Source organism: Myxine glutinosa, chromosome 6 (genome assembly GCF_964187855.1).
Source record: "Myxine glutinosa chromosome 6, kmMyxGlut1.1, whole genome shotgun sequence".
NCBI lineage: Eukaryota > Metazoa > Chordata > Myxini > Myxiniformes > Myxinidae > Myxine > Myxine glutinosa.
The window spans coordinates 97,286,612-97,310,961 of record NC_136266.1 but is presented as its reverse complement, the minus strand read 5'-3'; the positions used below and the strand labels follow the sequence as shown (position 1 = coordinate 97,310,961).

The window sequence follows — 24,350 nt, the reverse complement described above, 5'->3', positions numbered from 1 at the left end:
TTTCACTCCCAGAGAATCCACGTCTGGTGTGGATTGACTTTGTCACAAATCTCCGGTCCCAGATTTTTTTTTTTAAATCCTTCCACAGAAACGGCAGTAATTGTGACGTAAGATCATTATATTCACATGCAGAAGACTTAGCTATGGAACAGGGTGAGAAATAATGAAAATCTGTGGTTTTAACGAGATGTAGCCACATCCCACACCTCTAATGAATGTCGTGCTTGGCCGAGGGGAAAATTTGCTAATCACCCTATCAGTCACAGAATTGAATTCCCATGGTCCCCCAGATTTTTATATGAGGATTTGTCAATGGGTGAGTGAATGATTCAGTTGAAACCAAGCAGTTATTCAGATTATCTTGGGGGTTACACAAGACTCCCTTTGGAAAGTGATTCCTAACCTGTTGATGTAAATAAGAAAATGTATGTAGCAGAGGGGATGTCATATTGGGCACTTTGTTTAAGTATTAAAACTTGAGGATTGCACAAATATTTCACCTTAAAATATTCTTTCACATCAGTCACTGGCGTCGAGTACGAGTTTCCTGTTTTATTTACCTTTTTTATTGCCGACCCTGTACATAGACTTCCATGGCATCTCATCTTGTTCGTTCCTTATTGTCTGTCCATGTCATTGTCTATGTGTTTATGAGTCTTCTCACACTCAGAAAATCTATATTTCAGTCTGTCTGTCCTTTTGCTGCTGTTTGACTCCTTCCCAGCATGTCTTAATTTGGCTGCTCAATCATCTTCCATCTTTCCAATCATTCCTCTAAAGCAACAACAGTTTACAACTTGATGTGCAATAGCTGATTCTATGCTCCTAGTTATTTTTTTCTAACTTGTCATAAAAATCGCCTGCAGGCTGTCAACTGTGTGTTTTTCATTCTCTCCGACATCCTTCCAGGATCTCCGAGAGTACGAAGTTTGCATTTGAATGTGGAGGAGGAGACGAATAAACGAACCCTGATATAACAAGACTCCCAAAGATGAAAATATCACACTGGAGAGAGAGCAATTGACTCAAACTTGTACACCGGACTGAACCGACACACAGAGCCTTGTATTGGAATTCTGAATTTGTACACGATGTGCATCATGCCAAACGAAGACACGGAGCCTTGTACTGGTCCCAGCACTTGGAGCTGACAAGCCCTCCGAGACTGAGATGGAAAGCTATCATAGCCATCCCAACACTCTCCTTCCCATGTTCATCTTCCAGACATATGACCTATATTATTAGGATTACCAGGGGTATCCATGAACCCATTGGAAAGCATGCCCCGAGCATATCCATACCACTAGATTCACATCATGAGCTTGAGTTTCACATTTACACGTGACCTGTGGCACATCTTTCCAGGTAGTGCTAGAACAGAGGCAGCATTGTCGCCCTTAGCTATACACACCGGCAGGAGTTGGGGTTGGTGAGGCGGAGAGGAAAAATGAGTCTGCGAAGACAGACAATGAAGGTAATTTTTAAAATGATGCTTTGGAAGCAAAATGAGATACAAAGGTAATTTATACCCCTGATGATCTCGTGGGAAAGACATTCTACTGACCAATTACAGCCTCTTGCTTACCTGCAGTGTCAGCGCTGAGTGCAAAGTTCATTGTTGATCTCTACTTAGAGACTTTCTCCAACTCTTGGGCCTTTTTAAAGTGTGGGAGTGAAAAAGGTTTTTTTATGAAGGCAGTATAATTTCCTTTCACATTTTCTTACCAGTGATTAGTCCCCTGCTCGTTTTGTGAAAGCGCCATGCATGATTGGGCTCATTTTGTACCAGGGTATACAATGAGGGAATTGTTTCAGTTGTATTGTCATTTACTTGTCTTTATGTTGCCAAGTCTCATAAGAAGCCGATATAATAATAAATGATGGTCTTAAAGAGCAAGGGAAATGCCAGCAGGTCAAGAAGGCCTGGATGAGTAGTGCTCTTTAGGTCTGGCAAGCTTCATAAAAGCTGCAGTTTTCACCTTTCCCTTAGACCGGCTTATGAATCGGAAGGTGTCGAGGGCAGTGGATGGCAGTTTTGAGGAATGGGTTGCTGCAGGTGAAACAGTTGTACTGGTGGAAAGGTTGCCCTGAAGCTTTCAGGATGCTTACCCGACTCTTTTGTTACTAGCTGCGAATTTCTACAATAATGGCACTATTATGTAAGGCTTTTCATCACAAATATTCGTCTATATTTTGTTAGTGCACAACATTTATTTGAGTAATAATCCCATGAAAATGTTCATGGATTGCATATGGAACCGATCATCATAATCATCATCAGTCTTTTTTTCATTTCAGTGCAGGATGAAGGCCTCCCTCAACTCATGTCATGCGTATTGGCACACTCACTAGTCACCAGTCACCACACTTGCCAAGTGTGGGTTGGTGGGTGGGATAGGTTAGGAATTCATCATTTGGCCAGGGTACCGATGATAACTTGTCAACTCTTAGCGAAACACACTGGGATTTGTAACGTCCGTCAACCATTGCTGGCAGATGGGTCCTTCAGCTTAACATCCCTCCGATGGGCGACACACAGAGAACTCTGATGAGTTGATACCCATTATAACTTCTGGTGTTTCTACACTTGAGGTATTCCGTTCCATTGCTTGGACTGTTTTTATTCATCGTGTTTCATTTATATAGCAATCTGGTCTACCCAGGACAGCAAGTTTCAGCCTTGTAAGTCAGGTCAGTAGTTATTGTTGTTGTTTTATAGCCCTGGACAGTTCTCCCGAACAGGTCTGCGGAACGGAGACAGCCGATCGATCTCGCAGGAGCGACCCATAGATCTCCCACATCCAGGATGGTGTACTGCTGCCTTCACCGAGTCAGAGAGAGAGAAGAAAGAGGCAGAGACAAGAGAGAAAGGAAAAGGCCTGTCCATGTTGACCGATCGGCACACTGACAAATCCGAGCAGCAGGGAAGAATGGGGAAGATTTGGCCCCTGACTTGCGATGGGTGGTACAACCAGGTTAGCCGTCCCTGATACCAGGTCAGCAGTTGTAATAGTTTGTGTGAGGAAAGATGTACTATATTTGTTGGTCGGTCATAGAATTGCATCACTTCACACCCATCCTTGCACCTATCGCAATAGCTACACCATCACCCTCTCCCCATCAGCCCCTGCCCCGCTCATCCTCTAACAGCCAATCGGTCGTGGTGAGGATTGCCTAGGAGTAAGTGGGACCTCTTTATTTTGACCTTTACTGATCAGTGTTTTCTCATGATTACAACAAAATGGATGTTGAATATCTGCAGCCTTTGTACCTGCAGACTCATGTGCACACCAAACTGTGAGCAATGATGTGTGAAGTAATCCCACAAACCCAGTCAACTAAATCACATCGCCACTTGTCAGCATATCCACGATGTCATATTTTTTTGGCATGGCACTATGTACCACTAGCACAAACGGTGCTTGTTTGGCGCCAGAAGCTTGTGTCGAAACGGATCAGAAATTGCAGTATGTCTGCAAATGGAAACAACATTAGCGTGAAGAATTATTCGATCTTCACGACAAAGTTGGAATTTTATTGAAAGGACTTGAGACTTTATCCGCAAGCTGGCAGCCAGTACTTCTTGAACATTATGATCGAGTACTGAGTAATTATTTTCTTGATCATTGATCACCTTCCTTAGCCATAATGATTTTTTGGGGAAAGATGTGGGCCGACATTTTTGATTGAAAAGTATTACAGGATATCGCACATGTGTCACATTATCACAGGATTTGGTGATCAGTAGGATCCCAAAACATGAGCAACAACATATAGTACTTATTATTTGTTTTGAGCAGCTTTGTGCATTTAATTTTGCTTTTCTACATGGTATAAGGCTCATGGAGGAGCTGCAACACAAATCAAGGACACACACATACAGCCAAATACACGAGATAACACTGGACTTCACTAAGGCTCATGGAGGAGCTGCAACACAAATCAAGGACACACACATACAGCCAAATACACGAGATAACACTGGACTTCACTAAGGCTCATGGAGGAGCTGCAACACAAATCAAGGACACACACATACAGCCAAATACACGAGATAACACTGGACTTCACTAAGGCTCATGGAGGAGCTGCAACACAAATCAAGGACACACACACATACAGCCAAATATACGAGATAACACTGGACTTCACTAAGGCTCATGGAGGAGCTGCAACACAAATCAAGGACACACACACATACAGCCAAATATACGAGATAGCACTGGACTTCACTAAGGCTCATGGAGGAGCTGCAACACAAATCAAGGACACACACATACAGCCAAATACACGAGATAACACTGGACTTCACTAAGGCTCATGGAGGAGCTGCAACACAAATCAAGGACACACACATACAGCCAAATACACGAGATAACACTGGACTTCACTAAGGCTCATGGAGGAGCTGCAACACAAATCAAGGACACACACATACAGCCAAATACACGAGATAACACTGGACTTCACTAAGGCTCATGGAGGAGCTGCAACACAAATCAAGGACACACACATACAGCCAAATACACGAGATAACACTGGACTTCACTAAGGCTCATGGAGGAGCTGCAACACAAATCAAGGACACACATACAGCCAAATACACGAGATAACACTGGACTTCACTAAGGCTCATGGAGGAGCTGCAACACAAATCAAGGACACACACACATACAGCCAAATATACGAGATAACACTGGACTTCACTAAGGCTCATGGAGGAGCTGCAACACAAATCAAGGACACACACACATACAGCCAAATATACGAGATAGCACTGGACTTCACTAAGGCTCATGGAGGAGCTGCAACACAAATCAAGGACACACAAATACAGCCAAATACACGAGATAGCACTGGACTTCACTAAGGCTCATGGAGGAGCTGCAACACAAATCAAGGACACACACACATATACAGCCAAATATACTTGATAGCACTGGACTTCACTTCCGATAAACACAGCCGCTGAGTTTTGTGAAGTGATGCAGCAACTTCCAGGGCAATCTCTGTACCAGCGACGTCATCTTGTGAAGTTGCTGCCTCACCGCAGTTATCGGAGTAATTGAGGAGAAACATTCCACCCCAACCACCTTCCCGAAGGATGCCGACACACAGGGATTGTCCATGCCCTTGCATTGGCCTCTCAATGCTGAGCAACAAGCGAGGAAGCGGCATGTACCATGCTTGAAGTCTTCCTTGTGATCCGGCTGGGGTCGGAATCGAGTCGCTGACCTCTGACACGCAGAGTGGGTACTTTAACCATTTAATGTTAAAACTAAGCATGCTAACTTTCTTTTGATGTAAACCTTCTATGAGTGATTCCATTTACATGCATTGAAATACACATCGAGGGGTTAAAATGATCATAAAAGGCATAACTCCTTGTGCACAACACATTATTCCAATTATGACATCACACATAAGCAAAACATGTCAAGGTTTTATTTCTTTAAACCGGAAGACGTTGTTTAAAACTGAGAGTTTTGAATGTTATTCCTTAAATAATGATCTGTCACTGATAAATCGGATGATTTCATTGTGATCTAACAACGCGGGTGCCAAGTGACCCTCACAAAACTTCTGCACGCTCCTACTTACTCCTTTCCTTGGTAACATGGCAGGCATTCCACTATTCGACACCATCAGGGCCTTCATCCTGAATTTTTTTCGAGATTTTAGAGAATTCACATGGTTTTTCTGCAATAAAAGAGAATGTGTCCAGTCACCTGACTAGTTTATCTTGTTACCTCCGCCACCAAAGGTGGATGGAGGTTATGTTTTCACCCCTGTCTGTCCGTTTGTGTGTGAACAAAATATCTCAAAACGTTGTCGACGGATTCGGACGAAATTTGGCAGTGATGTAGCGTATGTGACAAGGACGAAATGATTCGATTTTGGTGAAGATCCGGATTCGGATCCGGCTACTGGAATTTTAAAAAGTGATTCTTCACCATTGGGAGATTGGGCCAAAAACGATACAAAGCAGGATATCTCAAAAAGTTGTGGACAGATTTGGACGAAACTTTGTGGACTGGTTGGGTGTCTGATCAGGACAAATAGATTCGATTTTGGTGAAGATCTGAATATGGATTCGGATATGAGAATTATTTAATTTTCGAAGTGATTCTTCGATCACCATTCGGAGATAGGGCCAAAAACGATACATAGCAGGATATCTCAAAAAGTTGTGGACAGATTTGGACGAAACTTGTTGGACTGGTTGGGTGTCTGATCAAGACAAATAGATTCGATTTTGGTGAAGATCTGAATATGGATTCGGATATGAGAATTATTTAATTTTCGAAGTGATTCTTCGATCACCATTGGGAGATAGGGCCAAAAACGATACATAGCAGGATATCTCAAAAAGTTAGGGCCGGATTTGGACGAAACTTGGTGGACTGGTTGGGTGGTCTGACAAGGACAAACAGATTCGATTTTGGTGAAGATCTGAATATGGATTCGGATATGAGAATTATTTAATTTTCGAAGTGATTCTTCGATCACCATTGGGAGATCGGGCCAAAAACGATACATAGCAGGATATCTCAAAAAGTTAGGGACGGATTTGGACGAAACTTGTTGGACAGGTTGTGTGTGTGACAAGGAAGAATCGATTCAATTTTGGTGAAGATCCGGATCCGGCTAGAAGAACTTTTTAAGTGATTCTTCACCAATGAGTGATATGGCCAACAAGGTGGAGGACGAAACTGGTGTCTCTACTCTGAGACATTCTACTGAAACTCTCTACTGAGTGCCGTTCTAGTTTTTTTGTTTTTCCTACTCTCTCTGATTGCGAACCACATTGCTTCTCTTTAGACACGCTTGAGGTTTGGAAATCGCAAAATAAGTTGTTGTTTTTTTCACATCACCGGTGTTTAACCACAATTTCCCTTCCACGTGTTCTTGCCTTCTGCTTTGCTGGGGTTAACAAAATGCTGCTAACTGCCGGATCTGATTCCACGTGCAAAGTGAATAATGTTATACGTGATGAAATAAAACCTGTCGTGTTTTCAGATGCCAACGGAGATTGTATATTATGGTTTTGATGTGTAAATAAATGCACTGTCATGATTTAAAAAAACAACAACATGGGACTCTGCTTCATTTATTGTGGAAACTGTGATTTAATTTCGAAATTTAATCCATTATATAGCGGTTTACAATGATGAAAGCCGCATAGTGGAGCTTATGGATCAGATTTATGCCAAAGACATTATTGCACTTTTACATGAATTACAATTAAGGACATGAGTAGAAACACGTGATGTATGGGATTTCAACCTGGGTTCCTTCTGTCATTGGCCAGCAATTCAAATGAGAACACAATCGGGCCTTGCATGCAACGAAACGGCATGAATAATTATATATTCTGATTTAATGGCTTGCACACTCACTCAGGATGTGATATGCATGCAAACTCACACACTTACAGTCGCTATGTATGCAGATACACACTCACTCACTGACAAAGACCAACAAGACAGAGCATACAAAGTAGGGCCTTGCCAAGGCAAGGGCGCCAAGAAGGAGGGGTAAGGAGGATAACCACCCTGGGGCTCGGACCTAATAGGGGCCCGTAATTCTTCCTTCAATATTTTGCTTCATATAATAATTGTTTGTGATGATTGAACACCGTGGGTAGCTTTATTTGGTGTCTCCCGCCAAACAACTCAGGGCGAATCTGGCATCCCATCGCGATGGGCAGTAACACCCTCCCCTCATGAAATAAACTAGTGTGGGAATAATTTACATAATGCTAATCACGGTAATGACGTAAATGCACACAGGAGTGTTGGCAAAACTCCATCCGGATTAAATGGGTAAGAAATGAATCGGCATATACGAATAAGTGAATAATACCCCGATTTCCCTTAAGCACGACAGGTGTTTCTTACGCCGAAAATATGGAAACCTCGATGGCACTTCCGTGGAGATTTCAGATGAACAGATTCGTTTCTTAACCTATTTCATCATGGATGGGGTTTGGCCAACACTACCGCATTCATTTAAGTCATTAGTGCGACTCGCATTATGTGAATTGTTCCCACACTAGTTTACTTTAAGAGAGAGGGTGTTACTGCTTTAAAATATTTTTTTGAAGAGCGCCGACACTTAGTATTGCCCCGGGCCCATTGTGGCCAAGGTATACAGGTAAGAGCAGAGCTGCAAACCAGTGTGGACTGACTGACTGACACGGCACCATTAGTGAAAACCAGTGTGGACTCACGGACTGACTGACTGACACGGCACCATTAGTAAAAACCAGTGTGGACTCACGGACTGACTGACTGACATGGCACCATTAGTGAAAACCAGTGTGGACTCACAGACTGACTTTTTTTTTCTTTTTTCTTTTTGTTGTTGCCTTAAGGTGAATCCCTGGTGTTGGGCTAGCGGCTAGGGTGCCGGCTTAGGATCCTAGGATCCTGGGTTCGAATCCCGGTCGATCGCTGAATTAACGCCAGGGGGGTTGACTCAGCCTGTCATCCTTCCGAGGTCGGCTAATTGAGTACCAGTTTACTGGTAATTCCGTTTGTCGTTAAAGGCGGCAAAAAGGGTTGGCGTCAGGAAGGGCATCCGGCCGTAAAACATTGCTTCAAAAAGGGGACCAAAAAACAACAACAACCACGGTTCCCGAAAAAGGCCAACCCCCGCTTTGCAGGGAAAAATGGCCTCTAAAGGTGGTTATTTTTTTTATTTTATACTGAATCGAGGCTCGTCAAAGAGCTAACATTTATTTCACAAACAAAGCAACCAGACAAACAAAATACATAAAAAGAGGGAGTGGAAGACAAGATGGGGAGAGAAGGGGAAGCACACAAACACAACATTTGAGAGCAGGGAGATGTGTGGGAGGGAGAGGGCTTGGGGGGGGGGGAGGGTGGGGGGGTGGGAGAAATATAAAACACAAGGACACCAAGGACTTCCAGGACAGAAGTTGGTATTTCAAAAAAGTGGATTTGGGGTGAAATTAGCGGGGATAGAAAAGATCAAGGTTTTGGATGGGGGAAGATAAGATAGGGTTGTGAACAGCTGTTTTAAAGACCTGGAGGGTGGAGTGGGATTGAAGAGAGTGAGGGAGTTTGTTCCAGAGGTGGGAGAAAAGAGGAATGAAGGTGAGCAGAGAGTCTTGATTTTGGCAGTTTAACCATAAGAGGGTTGCAGGCAGATCTTGTGCGACCTGCAGGAATATTTGGGGGACAGAGCCCAGAGAGAGCTGGGGGAGGGCAAGAGAGGAGTCGGTAGAAGACGGAAAGACCACCAACCTGCCTGCGGTGAGTGAGTGAAAGGCCCTTGGAGTTAGCTTCATCGCGGGAGATTCCAATGATTCTGAATGCTTTGGTTTCAACAGCGTGAAGACAAGCTAGGTGTGAGGCAGGAGCACCAGCCCAGAGGGGAGAGCAGTATTCCATTGAGCTGTGGATGAAAGCCGTGTATGTGGTGAGGAGCTCAGGTGTGCCAAGGAAGGACTTCGCACGACGGTGGATGCCCAGTCGGTGACTCGCTTTGGAGGCCAGATTTGAAATGTGGTTTCCCAGGAAAGATCATGGCAGATAGTGAGACCCAAAAGCTTGAGTCACAGAACTTCTTGGAGGGGATTATTCAGAAAGTGGATGGGAGGGTTGTCCAGTCGGTCTTTTCGGAGAGACATCGTAAGAGTGTGAGATTTGTCAGGATTGAAAGACATGTTCCACTTGTTTGCCCAGTCTGTGATTTTGTCCAAGTCTGCAGAGAGTGAGGAGGCTGCAGACTGCCGATCTGAGGGATGAGGAATGGAGCGACAGAGAGTAGAGTCATCAGCAAAGAGATAGAGAGGATTTTCAAGAGAGACAGAGAGATCATTGATGAAGACCAGAAACAGCACAGGGCCCAAAACACTGCCTTGGGGAACTCCAGCCTGAACAGGAAGAGGACATGAGAGAAACCCATTCAGGGCCACACGTTGACTTCGACGAGAGAGGAAGTCCGCCAGCCATGCGTGGAGATTTCCATGGATACCAAAAGAGGAGAGTTTGGTGAGCAGAGCGGGGTGCCAGACCGTATCGAAGGCACGTGATATGTCAAGGGAGACAGCTCTAATTTCCTGTTTGGCATTGAGGACCTCCATCCATTGTTGAGAAAGCAGAAGCAGCATGTCCAGAGTAGAGTGACCAGGTCTGAAACCAAATTCATGATCAGAGATCAAGCAATTGGAGAAGAAGAAAGATTTCATATCTGAAGCAATGATGGATTCCATGACTTTGCTGATAATTAGGAGAAGGCTGATTGGTCTGTAGTTGCTAGGATCTGTTTTTGCACCTTTTTTGTGCAAAGCGGTGATGTTGGCTGATTTCCAAGCAGATGTCAGATGACCTTGAGCAAAAGAGAGGGTGAAGAGAACAGAGAGAGGGAGTGAAAGAGAGGAAGAACAGGATTTTAGGACCCATGGGCTGATGCCGTCAGGTCCAGTTGCAGAATCAGAGTCGATGGTTGACAGAAACTTTTCCACCTTGTCAGGAGGAAAGGACACAGAGTCCAGGAGCAGCTGGGTAAGACTGGGTATCGTGGGTACAGAGAGGGATGGGTTTGGGACACAAGATTTAGAGGCAAACACAGAGTTGAGGCATTCAGCTTTTTCACGTGCAGAGTCAGCCGTGTAGCCGTTTGAGGTGAGGGAGGGGATGGAGGGGGAACAAACACCAGAAACAGATTTGACCAGATGCCACCAGGATTTGGAAGAGGGAGACAGATGAGAGAGTTCGGTCCTGAGAACGGAGAGATATTGTTTCCTGGCTCTCCTGAGGGTGGACACACAATTGTTTCCGGCTTTGTGAAAGGAAATGAGATTTCCTTCCGTTGGATTTGCTTTCCAGGAGATGAAAGCAAGTTGTTTCTGGGCAACAGCCTCACCACAAGAATCCGTGTACCATGCATGGGAGGAAGGGTATGACAACTGAAGACGAGATGGGAGTGCAGAATTGCAGAATGTGCAGAATGTGGTTTTCATGAGCACGAGTGCAGAATGTGGTTTTCAATACTAACAGAAGTGCGGAAAGTGGTTTTCAACACGAGCACAAGTGTCCAAAGTGGGTTTTCAACACGAGCACAAGTGTGGAAAGTGGTTTTCAACACTCACACAAGTGTAGAAAGTGGTTTTCAACACCAGCATGAGTGCGGAAAGTGGTTTTGCAACACTATCACATGTGTGGACAGTGGTTTGCAACACCAGCAAAAGTGTGCAAAGTGGTTTTGCAACACCAGCACAAGTGTGGAAAGTGGTTTTGCAACACCAGCACAAGTGTGGAAAGTGATTTTGCAACACCAGCACAAGTGTGGAAAGTGATTTTGCAACACCAGCACAAGTGTGCAAAGTGGTTTTGCAACAGCAGCACAAGTGTGGAAAGTGGTTTTGCAACGCCAGCACAAGTGTGGAAAGTGGTTTTCAACACCAGCACGAGTGCAGAAAGTTGTTTTCAACACCAGCACGAGTGTGGAAAGTGGTTTTTTCAACACTAGCACAAGTGTGGAAAGTGGTTTTGCAAGACTTTCACAAGTGTCCAAAGTGGTTTTCAATACTCACACAAGTGCAGAAAGTGGTTTTCAACACCAGCAAGAGTGTGGGAAGTGGTTTTGCAACACCAGCACAAGTGTGGAAAGTGGTTTTGCAACACCAGCACACATGTGGAAAGTGCGGAAAGTGGTTTTCAACACGAGCACAAGTGTGCAAAGTGGTTTTGCAACACTAGCACAACACTAGCACAAAATCACTTTCCACACTTGTCTTGGTGCTGCAAAACCAGCACGAGTGCAGAAAGTTGTTTTCAACACCAGCACGAGTGTGGAAAGTGGTTTTTTCAACACTAGCACAAGTGTGGAAAGTGGTTTTGCAAGACTTTCACAAGTGTCCAAAGTGGTTTTCAATACTCACACAAGTGCAGAAAGTGGTTTTCAACACCAGCAAGAGTGTGGGAAGTGGTTTTGCAACACCAGCACAAGTGTGGAAAGTGGTTTTGCAACACCAGCACACGTGTGGAAAGTGCGGAAAGTGGTTTTCAACACGAGCACAAGTGTGCAAAGTGGTTTTGCAACACTAGCACAACACCAGCACAAAATCACTTTCCACACTTGTCTTGGTGCTGCAAAACCACTGCTGGTTTTGCAGCACCAAGACAAGTGTGGAAAGTGATTTTGCAACACAAGCACAAGTGTGGAAAGTGGTTTTGCAACACCAGCACAAGTGTGCAAAGTGGTTTTCAACACGAGCACGAGTGCAGAAAGTGGTTTTCAACACTAGCACAAGTGTGGAAAGTGGTTTTCAACACAAGCACAAGTGTGCAAAGTGGTTTTGCAACACCAGCACAAGTGTGGAAAGTGGTTTTGCAACACCAGCACAAATGTGGAAAGTAGTTTTTCAACATGAGCACAAGTGTGGAAAGTGGTTTTTCAACACCAGCACAAGTGTGGAAAGTGGTTTTCAACACTAGCACGAGTGCAGAAAGTGGTTTTGCAACACCATCACAAGTGTGGAAAGTGGTTTTCAACACCAGCACGAGTGCAGAAAGTTGTTTTCAACACCAGCACGAGTGTGGAAAGTGGTTTTTTCAACACTAGCACAAGTGTGGAAAGTGGTTTTGCAAGACTTTCACAAGTGTCCAAAGTGGTTTTCAACACGAGCACAAGTGTGGAAAGTAGTTTTCAATACTAACACAAGTGCAGAAAGTGGTTTTCAATACTCACACAAGTGCAGAAAGTGGTTTTCAACACTAGCGCAAGTGTACCAAGTGGTTTTGCAACACTAACACAAGTGTGGAAAGTGGTTTTGCAACAAAAGCAAGAGTGTGGGAAGTGGTTTTGCAACACCAGCACAAGTGTGGGAAGTGGTTTTGCAGCACCAGGACAAGTGTGGAAAGTGATTTTGCAACACCAGCACAAGTGTGGAAAGTGGTTTTGCAACACCAGCACAAGTGTGCAAAGTGGTTTTCAACACGAGCACGAGTGCAGAAAGTGGTTTTCAACACAAGCACAAGTGTGCAAAGTGGTTTTGCAACACCAGCACAAGTGTGGAAAGTGGTTTTGCAACACCAGCACAAGTGTGGAAAGTAGTTTTTCAACATGAGCACAAGTGTGGAAAGTGGTTTTTCAACACCAGCACAAGTGTGGAAAGTGGTTTTCAACACTAGCACGAGTGCAGAAAGTGGTTTTGCAACACCATCACAAGTGTGGAAAGTGGATTTAAACACTAGCACAAGTGTGGAAAGTGGTTTTCAACACCATCACAAGTGTCCAAAGTGGTTCTCAACACTGGCACGAGTGCAGAAAGTGGTTTTCAACATTAACACAAGTGCGGAAAGTGGTTTTCAACACCAGCACAAGTGTGCAAGGTGGTTTTGCAACACTTGAACAAGTGTGGAAAGTCATTTTGCAACACCAGCACAAGTGTGGAAAGTAGTTTTTCAACACGAGCACAAGTGTGGAAAGTGGTTTTTCAACACCAGCACAAGTGTGGAAAGTGGTTTTGCAACACCATCACAAGTGTGGAACGTGGATTTAAACACTAGCACAAGTGTGGAAAGTGGTTTTCAACACCAGCACGAGTGCAGAAAGTGGTTTTGCAACACCATCACAAGTGTGGAAAGTGGATTTATACACTAGCACAAGTGTGGAAAGTGGTTTTCAACACCACCACGAGTGCAGAAACTTGTTTTCAACACCAGCACGAGTGTGGAAAGTGGTTTTCAACACTAGCACGAGTGCAGAAAGTGGTTTTCAATACTAACACAAGTGCAGAAAGTGGTTTTCAACACCAGCACGAGTGTGGAAAGTGGTTTTTTCAACACCAGCACAAGTGTGCAAGGTGGTTTTGCAACACTTGCACAAGTGTGGAAAGTGATTTTGCAACACCAGCACAAGTGTGGAAAGTGGTTTTGCAACACCAGCACAAGTGTGGAAAGTGATTTTGCAACACCAGCACAAGTGTGGAAAGTGGTTTTGCAACACCAGCACAAGTGTGGAAAGTGGTTTTCAACACAAGCACAAGTGTGGAAAGTGGTTTTCAACACAAGCACAAGTGTGCAAAGTGGTTTTGCAACAACAGCACAAGTGTGGAAAATGGTTTTGCAACACCAGCACAAGTGTGGAAAGTGGTTTTCAACACCAGCACGAGTGCAGAAAGTTGTTTTCAACACCAGCACGAGTGTGGAAAGTGGTTTTTTTCAACACCAGCACAAGTGTGCAAGGTGTTTTTGCAACACTAGCACAAGTGTGTAAAGTGGTTTTGCAACACCAGCACAAGTGTGGTAAGTGGTTTTGCAACACCAGCACAAGTGTGGAAAGTGGTTTTCAAAACTAGCACGAGTGCAGAAAGTGGTTTTTTACACAAGCAAAAGTGTGGAAAGTGGTTTTCAACACGAGCACAAGTGTGCAAAATGGTTTTGCAACACTAGCACCAGTGTAGAAAGTGGTTTTGCAACACCAGCACAAGTGTGGAAAGTGGTTTTCAACACCAGCACGAGTGCGGAAAGTGGTTTTCAACACAAGCACAAGTGTAGAAAGTGGTTTTCAACACCATCATAAGTGTCCAAAGTGGTTCTCAACACTGGCACGAGTGCAGAAAGTGGTTTTCAACATTAACACAAGTGCGGAAAGTGGTTTTCAACACCAGCACAAGTGTGGAAAGTGGTTTTCAACACGAGCACGAGTGCAGAAAGTGGTTTTCAACACCAGCAAAAGTGTGGAAAGTGGTTTTCAACACGAGGACAAGTGTGCAAGGTGGTTTTGCAACACTTGCACAAGTGTGGAAAGTGATTTTGCTCCACCAGCACAAGTGTGGAAAGTGGTTTTGCCACACCAGCACAAGTGTAGAAAGTGGTTTTGCAACACCAGCACAAGTGTGGAAAGTGGTTTTGCAACACCAGCACTAATGCGGAAAGTGGTTTTGCAACACCATCACAAGTGTGGAAAGTGGATTTAAACACTAGCACAAGTGTGGAAAGTGGTTTTCAACACCAGCACGAGTGCAGAAAGTTGTTTTCAACACCAGCACGAGTGTGGAAAAGTCGTTTTTTCAACACCAGCACAAGTGTGCAAAGTGGTTTTGCAACACTAGCACAAGTGTGGAAAGTGGTTTGCAACACCAGCAAGAGTGCAGACAGTGGTTTTCAAAACTAGCACAAGTGTGCAAAGTGGTTTTTCAACACCAGCACAAGTGTGGAAAATGGTTTTGCAACACCAGCACAAGTGTGGAAAGTGGTTTTCAAAACTAGCACGAGTGCCGAAAGTGGTTTTCAACACCAGCAAAAGTGTGGAAAGTGGTTTTCAACACGAACACAAGTGTGCAAAATGGTTTTGCAACACCAGCACAAATGTAGAAAGTGGTTCTGCAACACCAGCACGAGTGCAGAAAGTGGTTTCAACACAAGCACAAGTGTAGAAAGTGGTTTCAACACCAGCACGAGTGCAGAAAGTGGTTTTGCAACACCATCACAAGTGGGGAAAGTGGTTTTCAACACCAGCACGAGTGCAGAAAGTTGTTTTCCACACCAGCACGAGTGTGGAAAGTGGTTTTATCAACACCAGCACAAGTGTGCAAGGTGGTTTTGCAACACTTGCACAAGTGTGGAAAGTGATTTTGCTCCACCAGCACAAGTGTGGAAAGTGGTTTTCAACACAAGCACAAGTGTAGAAAGTGGTTTCAACGCCAGCACGAGTGCAGAAAGTGATTTTGCAACACCAGCACAAATGTGGAAAGTGGTTTCGCAACACCAGCACAAGTGTGGAAAGTGGTTTTGCTCCACCAGCACAAGTGTGGAAAGTGGTTTTCAAAACGAGCACGAGTGCAGCAAGTGGTTTTCAACACTAGCACGAGTGCAGAAAGTGGTTTTCAACACTAGCACAAGTGTGGAAAGTGGTTTTCAACACAAGCACAAGTGTGCAAAGTGGTTTTGCAACACCAGCACAAGTGTGGAAAGTGGTTTTGCAACACCAGCACAAGTGTGGAAAGTGGTTTTGCAACACCAGCACAAGTGTGGAAAGTAGTTTTTCAACACCAGCACAAGTGTGGAAAGTGGTTTTCAACACTAGCACGAGTGCAGAAAGTGGTTTTCAATGCTAACACAAGTGCGGAAAGTGGTTTTCAACACCAGCACAAGTGTGCAAGGTGGTTTTTCAACACTAGCACAAGTGTGGAAAGTGGTTTTGCAACACCAGCACCTGTGTGGAAAGTGCTTTGGCAACACCAGCACAAGTGTGGAAAGTGGTTTTGCAAAACCAGCACAAGTGTGGAAAGTGGTTTTGCAACACCAGCACAAATGTGGAAAGTGGTTTTACAACACCAGCAAGAGTGCAGAAAGTGGTTTTCAACACTAGCACAAGTGTGCAAAGTGGTTTTGCAACACCAGCACAAGTGCGGAAAGTGGTTTTGCAACCCCATCACAAGTGTGGAAGTGGTTTTCAACACTAGCACAAGTGTGGAAAGTGGTTTTCAACACCAGCACGAGTGCAGAAAGTTGTTTTCAACACCAACACGAGTGTGGAAAGTGGTTTTTTCAACACTAGCACAAGTGTGGAAAGTGGTTTTGCAAGACTTTCACAAGTGTCCAAAGTGGTGTTCAACACTAGCACAAGTGTGGAAAGTGGTTTTCAATGCTAACACAAGTGCGGAAAGTGGTTTTGCAACACCAGCACAAGTGTGGAAAGTGGTTTTCAACACCAGCGCGAGTGCGGAAAGTGGCTTTCAACACTAGCACAAGTGTAGAAAGTGGTTTTCAACACCAGCACGAGTGTGGAAAGTGGTTTTTTCAACACTAGCACAAGTGTGGAAAGTGGTTTTGCAAGACTTTCACAAGTGTCCAAAGTGGTGTTCAACACTAGCACAAGTGCAGAAAGTGGTTTTCAACATTAACACAAGTACGGAAAGTGGTATTCAACACCAGCACAATTGTGCAAGGTGGTTTTGCAACACTTGAACAAGTGTGGAAAGTGATTTTGCAACACCAGCACATGTGTGGAAAGTGGTTTTGCAACACCAGCACAAGGGTGGAAAGTGGTTTTACAACACCAGCACAAGTGTGGAAAGTGGTTTTCAACACTAGCACGAGTGCTGAAAGTGGTTTTCAATACTAACACAAGTGCAGAAAGTGGTTTTCAATACTAACACAAGTGCGGAAAGTGGTTTTCAACACTAGCACAAGTGTGCAAAGTGGTTTTGCAACACCAGCACAAGTGTGGAAAGTGGTTTGCAACACCAGCAAGAGTGCAGACAGTGGTTTTCAAAACTAGCACAAGTGTGCAATGTGGTTTTTCAACACCAGCACAAGTGTGGAAAATGGTTTTGCAACACCAGCACAAGTGTGGCAAGTGGTTTTCAAAACTAGCACGAGTGCCGAAAGTGGTTTTCAACACCAGCAAAAGTGTGGAAAGTGGTTTTCAACACGAGCACAAGTGTGCAAAATGGTTTTGCAACACCAGCACAAGTGTAGAAACTGGTTTTGCAACACCAGCACGAGTGCAGAAAGTGGTTTTGCAACACCATCACAAGTGTGGAAAGTGGTTTTCAACACTAGCACAAGTGTGGAAAGTGGTTTTCAACACCAGCACGAGTGCAGAAAGTTGTTTTCCACACCAGCACGAGTGTGGAAAGTGGTTTTTTCAACACCAGCACAAGTGTGCAAGGTGGTTTTGCAACACTTGCACAAGTGTGGAAAGTGATTTTGCAACACCAGCACAAGTGTGGAAAGTCGTTTTGCAACACCAGCACAAGTGTGGAAAGTGATTTTGCAACACCAGCACAAGTGTGGAAAGTGGTTTTGCATCACTAGCACAAGTGTGGAAAGTGGTTTTCAACACTAGCACGAGTGCAGAAAGTGGTTTTCAACACTAGCACGAGTGCAGAAAGTGGTTTTCAACACTAGCACAAGTGTGGAAAGTGGTTTTCAACACAAGCACAAGTGTGCAACGTGGTTTTCAACACCAGCACGAGTGCAGAAAGTGGTTTTCAACACTAACACAAGTGCGGAAAGTGGTTTTCAACACCAGCACACGTGTGCAAGGTGGTTTTGCAACACTAGCACAAGTTTGGAAAGTGGTTTTGCAACACCAGCACAAGTGTGGAAAGTGGTTTTGCAACACCAGCACAAGTGTGAAAAGTGGTTTTCAACACTAGCACGAGTGTGCAAAGTGGTTTTGCAACACTAGCACAAGTGTGGAAAGTGGTTTTGCAACACCAGCAAGAGTGCAGAAAGTGGATTTCAACACTAGCACAAGTGTGAAAAGTGGTTTTGCAACACCAGCACAAGTGTGGTAAGTGGTTTTGCAACACCAGCACAAGTGTGGAAAGTGGTTTTGCAACACCGGCACGAGTGCGGAAAGTGGTTTTGCAACACCATCACAAGTGTGGAAAGTGGTTTTCAACACTAGCACGAGTGTGGAAAGTGGTTTTCAACACCAGCACGAGTGCAGAAAGTTGTTTTCAACACCAGCAAGAGTGTGGAAAGTGGTTTTTTCAACACGAGCACAAGTGTGGAAAGTGGTTTTGCAAGACTTTCACAAGTGTCCAAAGTGGTTTACTATACTAGCACAAGTGTGGAAAGTGGTTTTCAATACTAACACAAGTGCAGAAAGTGGTTTTCAATACTAACACAAGTGCGTAAAGTGGTTTTCAACACAAGCACAAGTGTGCAAAGTGGTTTTGCAACACTAGCACAAGTGTGGAAAGTGGTTTTGCAACACCAGCAAGAGTGTGGAAAGTGGTTTTGCAACACCAGCACAAGTGTGGAAAGTGGTTTTGCAACACCAGCACAAGTGTGGAAAGTGATTTTGCAACACCAGCACAAGTGTGGAAAGTGATTTTGCAACACCAGCACAAGTGTGGAAAGTGATTTTGCAACACCAGCACGAGTGCAGAAAGTGGTTTTCAATACTAACTCAAGTGCGGAAAGTGGTTTTTAATACTAGCAAAAGTGTGGAAAGTGGTTTTCAACACGAGCACAAGTGTGCAAAATGGTTTTGCAACACCAGCACAAGTGTAGAAAGTGGTTTTGCAACACCAGCACAAGTGTGGAAAGTGGTTTTCCACTCCAGCACGAGTGCGGAAAGTGGTTTTCAGCACAAGCACAAGTGTAGAAAGTGGTTTTCAACACAGGCACAAGTGTCCAAAGTGGTTCTCAACACTGGCACAAGTGTGCAAGGTGGTTTTTCAACACTAGCACAAGTGTGGAAAGTGGTTTTGCAACACCAGCACATGTGTGGAAAGTGCTTTGGCAACACCAGCACAGGTGTGGAAAGTGGTTTTACAACACCAGCGCAAGTGTGGAAAGTGGTTTTCAACACCAGCACGAGTGCAGAAAGTGGTTTTCAATAGTAACACAAGTGCGGAAAGTGGTTTTCAACACTAGCACAAGTTTGCAAAGTGGTTTTGCAACACTAGCACAAGTGTGGAAAGTGGTTTTGCAACAACAGCACAAGTGTGGAAAGTGGTCTTGCAACACCAGCACAAGTGTGGAAAGTGGTTTTGCAACACCAGCACAAGTGTAGAAAGTGGTTTTGCAACACCAGCACAAGTGTGGAAAGTGGTTTTCAATACTAGCACGAGTGCAGAAAGTGGTTTTCAATACTAACACAAGTGCAGAAAGTGGTTTTCAATACTAACACAAGTGCGGAAAGTGGTTTTCAACACTAGCACAAGTGTTCAAAGTGGTTTTGCAACAATAGCACAAGTGTGGAAAGTGGTTTTGCAACACAGCAAGAGTGCTGGTGACCACAAGAGTGCGGGCTTATCAACGAGGCGAGGCGTGACACACATGTGTCTCAGCATACCTCAGATCAAGTTTGAAAATCAGCATCAACTGCATAAATTTGCATATTCGATCATTTTTGACAAAGTTATGGCACTTTGAACTTTGGTAGGGGACATGTATTGCAGCAAAATACTCAGAATGCTTGTTTCATTTATGAGTATATTTCCATATGCATTTGTCTACAAGTTCTACATTATTTGGGCCGTTATTGATTATGCAAACCTAATCCATTAATGTATCTCATGTTCTTCAACGTTTTTACTTTGAATTCTATTGTTTTCTTACCGAATTTTCACTTTAACCACATGAAACTATGTAAATGTAAATACATTTAGGCTGTGCGTATGATATTGTAATTTAAAGGTGTAATTTTAATTCTGCTAGTTGTTTATGTCACTACCGTTGCCATTACATTCAATGATTATACGGGAATTACGATTTACGAGTAACATTAGTACAAAAAACATTAGTAAGGATTCTGTATGGTCTGGTACGGGAGGAGGTCCATGTAGTCAGGTTCACTATGTTTTTTCGTTCAAAATTTTTGGAGATTAGCAAAACTACACATTTTTGGAATATTCAGAGCATGAGGAATCCAAAAATTAATGTGACATTTGCGTAGACACCTTTGCGAAAATGACAATCAGGACAGTGATGAAGATCTGTAAAAGCATATTCCTGAACGGTATAGACCTAGTAGATCCTGTGTATAGGACTTATAGTTCAATCTGATACTAACAAGGCTGCTTTCTTGCTTTATAAACCCATACCTATAACTTCAAAGGACTTGCAATATCATGTATTATGTAATACAGTTATATCACAAATATAAAGACAATCGTTTTCAATTACCTTTGTTTGTTGCTTTTCTATAATCCTGAGCACTATTTTGAGGCCTTTATTGGATTCCTTGACCCAGAAAACATAGGATTAGCATATTTAATTAAGTTTCTAGGTTGACTAGAAGCCGAAATAGCGCAAAATATGTATTTTATGGCGGCCATTTTGAAAATCCAAAATCTGTGTCTCTGCAAATGCCAACATTGATTTTCGGATTCTCCATTCTCTGATGATTCCAAAAATGTATAGGTTTGCTAATCTCCCAACATTTTGAACGAAATTATATTTGTTAACATAGTGAACCTGACTAATGGGGGGGGGGGGGGGGGGTGAAACCCTGAGTTACCGCACTGGGTGACACCAACCCTAGTGACGCCACTGATTACGGGTAGTAAAATTAGCAATCGACAGCCTTCGTTTTTTAGAACCAATAATAGGATCCTCCTCCATTCCTTCACTACATGAGGGAATGGCAGCAAAAGTTGTACAAGTTGGGGTCGCTTCGGTTTCTGTAACAGGAAGTGAAGTACGATCGTTTTCAAGACTCGGGATATGCATATAGATGCTGCTATTGTTCGTCTCACTGCAGGAACAGGTAAACTCACAGGATTAACTCCAGTCGGTTTAATAGGAACCCCAGTATGCTTATCCTTTTTACAATCGGTGTCTACATGACCATTTTCCCCACACTTTGAACACGAAACCTTGGGGCAGAAAAAGAAACGTTTAACGTGACCAAAGGCTCCACAGTGAAAGCACGCCAGTGAGGCTGACGAGGTGTACAGTTGATACTCCCGATCGTCGGATTTTACTTTAAATGAAATATTTAACCCTGTATCGTCGCCCCGATCGGGAAGTACCATGTAAACTTGGCGACGGAAACTCATAACGTGTTTTATTCTCTCGTCTCGGCTCTTCAGTGGGATCATGGACATTCTCGACACAACTGTTCCATAACGAGAAAGGACTGACATCAGTTTGTCGCTTGATATAAACGGTGGTACATTTGATACGACGATTTTCATCGCTGGAGTATCCATGGGGGACGCTAACATAAAAACACCACTCTCTGTGGTTAAACCAGCACTCACGACGTTGTGAACATTTTCTTCGGACACGAAAACAATAACTTTTTGATTTATTTGTGAGGCAGCTCGGACATGTTCGCACCCGATTATTTTCCCCACTGCCAGTACCACATCCTCAGTGAGGACTCCTTCTGGTGGAACACACACAAATGCATGCTTCCTCGTTAAATTGTCGAACGCCTCTAACCGAGAGCGTGTATTCGCCATACCAGCGAATTAACACCCCCAACTTGTCCGACCCGGACAGGAAGGTACCAAACCTAAATAAATCGAACTAAAATAAATAACAAACGTGCATTATAAGCACAAAAAAGGCTTACAAAGCACCGTCAAAGCCAGTCGGCCGCACCCAAAATGGGCCCGCTCTCAATCCTCTCTCTCTCTCTCTCTCTCTCTCTCTCTCTCTCAAAGACAAAGGTGTAGAACGGATGAAAACAAAATGCCAAAGCACACAGGATGGAAAAGGAGAGGGTGGGGGGAGGGGGCAGGAGAGGCGAAAAACACACAGAGGGCTCACCACAAAACAGAGCAGCTGCATATGGTGGCCATGACGCCACACCCAAATCGCAACGAGAGAGACAGAGAGAGACAGAGACAGAGACAGAGACAGAGAGAGAGAGAGAGAGAGGGAGAGAGAGAGAGAGAGAGAGAGAGATGAGAAGGAAGAAGAGGCCTCGTGTGTTTTTGGAGAGAGGAGGAAGCCTCGTATGAAAGGAGCAAAAACAAGTGGTTCACAGAAGTTTTGTGAGGAGACGTTGATTGTGGCTTTTTTTCTGTGGCATTGACCCAAGCTGGGATCACCCTGTATTTTTGGAGGGCCTGGAGGAAGAATATGGAGAGCTAACCAGGAGGCCTCTGTCTGAAAAGGACAAAGGGGGCCATGAGACCTGGTTGAGGAGCTGCACGTTGCTGGTGCTGCTCATGGCTGTTTTACTTCGTCTTTGAACAGACTTCATCACTGGCTCTCGTCTCATAAATGGTTTCCAAAGTGGACCACATTGAGTCCTGTGTCCACCCTGCACATCGTAGAGACAAGGGAAGACCCCGCCTGCATCTTTACCTTGTCGTATAAGTGTGATGTGTGGTGCCTATAGTGTTTTAGGATGTGAGGTTTATTTATCATCATTGTATGTAAGTTTGCAAATTCCCATTTACCTCTTTGTGACCTTTGATTCGCTTGGTTCGTACCATTTATTACAGTGTCTTGTCTACCCTCTTCCCTGTACTTTTTGTGTACAAAAGAAATCCTTTAAAAGGTAAGGAAAGGTGTTTGAGCCATCTGCTTTTCACGTGCGATTGCGGTCGATTTAGGCCCAATTGAATGATCCTTGGGGAACGGTAAAGTTGTTGAATTTATTGAACGCAGTGCAATAAAAGACTGTTTGGTCATATCACGAGACGAAAGGTCCTGGTAAACAGGATACTGTCTTAACAGAGCCTCAGACGTGACAATGCCCTGAGAACTATTGCATCCCTATTCCTCCCTTGGAACTATTTGAAAAGTCGTTGTTGCATGGTGCCAGTACAATATGGTTTAAAATCAGAGTATAACTAGTAATAGGTGTCCACAACCATCTTGGGCCATGTTGTGGAACATTGGCCGAGGCCCTCACTTTATTTTTTTTCACCCTCACTTTTCATCTTTTTCCCCTTTAAATTAGTTTTTGCCACAACCACTTGTGTGATTGACACAAAACCTTCTATATTGGAGCACCTACCCATAGATATTTTCTTTAACAAAGCTACATGATTGGATTGAAAATGTGACCGGTACTCCAAAAAGTCTGGTTTCTGGAGTTGGTTGCAAGGTGTTTTGTGTATCAAGAATAAACGGCTTCGACCTCACTTCACTCTAAATCCTTTATTGTTATTTTACTCTCCAAATAATTAATGTCTGTGCTGACGTCATTATCTATCTATAATTCCAGTAATCTCTGTGTGTATGTATGTATGTATGTTTGTCTGTGACCGCTGTTTCTCGACAACCACGGGTCCGATATACTTGAAACTTGCCAGGTATATTGCTGGGGACCCGAGGATGTGCCTTTTCAAGGTTTCATATTAATCGGACAAGTAGTTACCGAGATATGGCGATTTCTTTACCAAACTCCGCAAGCCGTTCGCTTTGGACCAAACCATTTCATGTAAATAGAGGGGGGGGATTGTCACCGTACTCGCAAGCCGTTCGCTTTGGACCAAACCATTTCATGTAAATAGAGGGGGGGGGATATAATTTTCGATATATATATAGTACGGGCATGCCCTAGTATATTTAATTCCACTACATTATAAAATAAAGTGTGTGTGTGAGTATATGTGAGTATGTGTGTGTGTATATGTGTGTGTATACAGTGCATTCAGAAAGTATTCAGACCCCTTCACTTTTTTCACATTTTATGTTGCAGCCTTATGCTGAAATCGTTTAAATTCATTTTTTCCCTCATCAATCTACACTCAATACCCCATAATGACAAAGAATGAATGAATGAATGAATGATCGTTTTCAGGCCATTTTCCCCGCTAGAGCGGGGGTTAGCCTTGCGGGCCCCATGACAATCATGGTTCCCTGTTTGAGGCAATGTTTTTATGGCCGGATGCCCTTCCTGATGCCAACCCTTAGTCGCCTCTTATGATGCGCAGCGAT

General features: G+C 43.8%; 2 protein-coding genes across 4 annotated transcripts in view; both read left to right on the top strand.

The window, feature by feature from the left end:
* LOC137429413 (seizure 6-like protein) overlaps window positions 1-1,893 on the top strand; it is a 155,760-nt gene extending 153,867 nt beyond the window's left edge. The window contains exon 22 of the mRNA XM_078781054.1: window positions 910-1,893. Coding sequence (XP_078637180.1) covers window positions 910-939 — 30 coding nt within the window. The 3' untranslated portion in view covers window positions 940-1,893. The remainder of the gene's footprint in view (window positions 1-909) is intronic.
* Window positions 1,894-21,034: 19,141 nt separating this feature from the next.
* Window positions 21,035-24,350, top strand: part of SMYD4 (SET and MYND domain containing 4) — an 88,548-nt gene continuing 85,232 nt past the window's right edge. For 2 of the 3 annotated variants that reach the window (XM_078780207.1, XM_078780209.1), the window contains exon 1: window positions 21,075-21,213. The gene's annotated coding sequence lies outside the window, so the exon portion shown is untranslated. Of the gene's footprint in view, window positions 21,214-24,350 lie in introns of all 3 variants that reach the window. The other variant, XM_078780206.1, reaches the window with a different exon arrangement.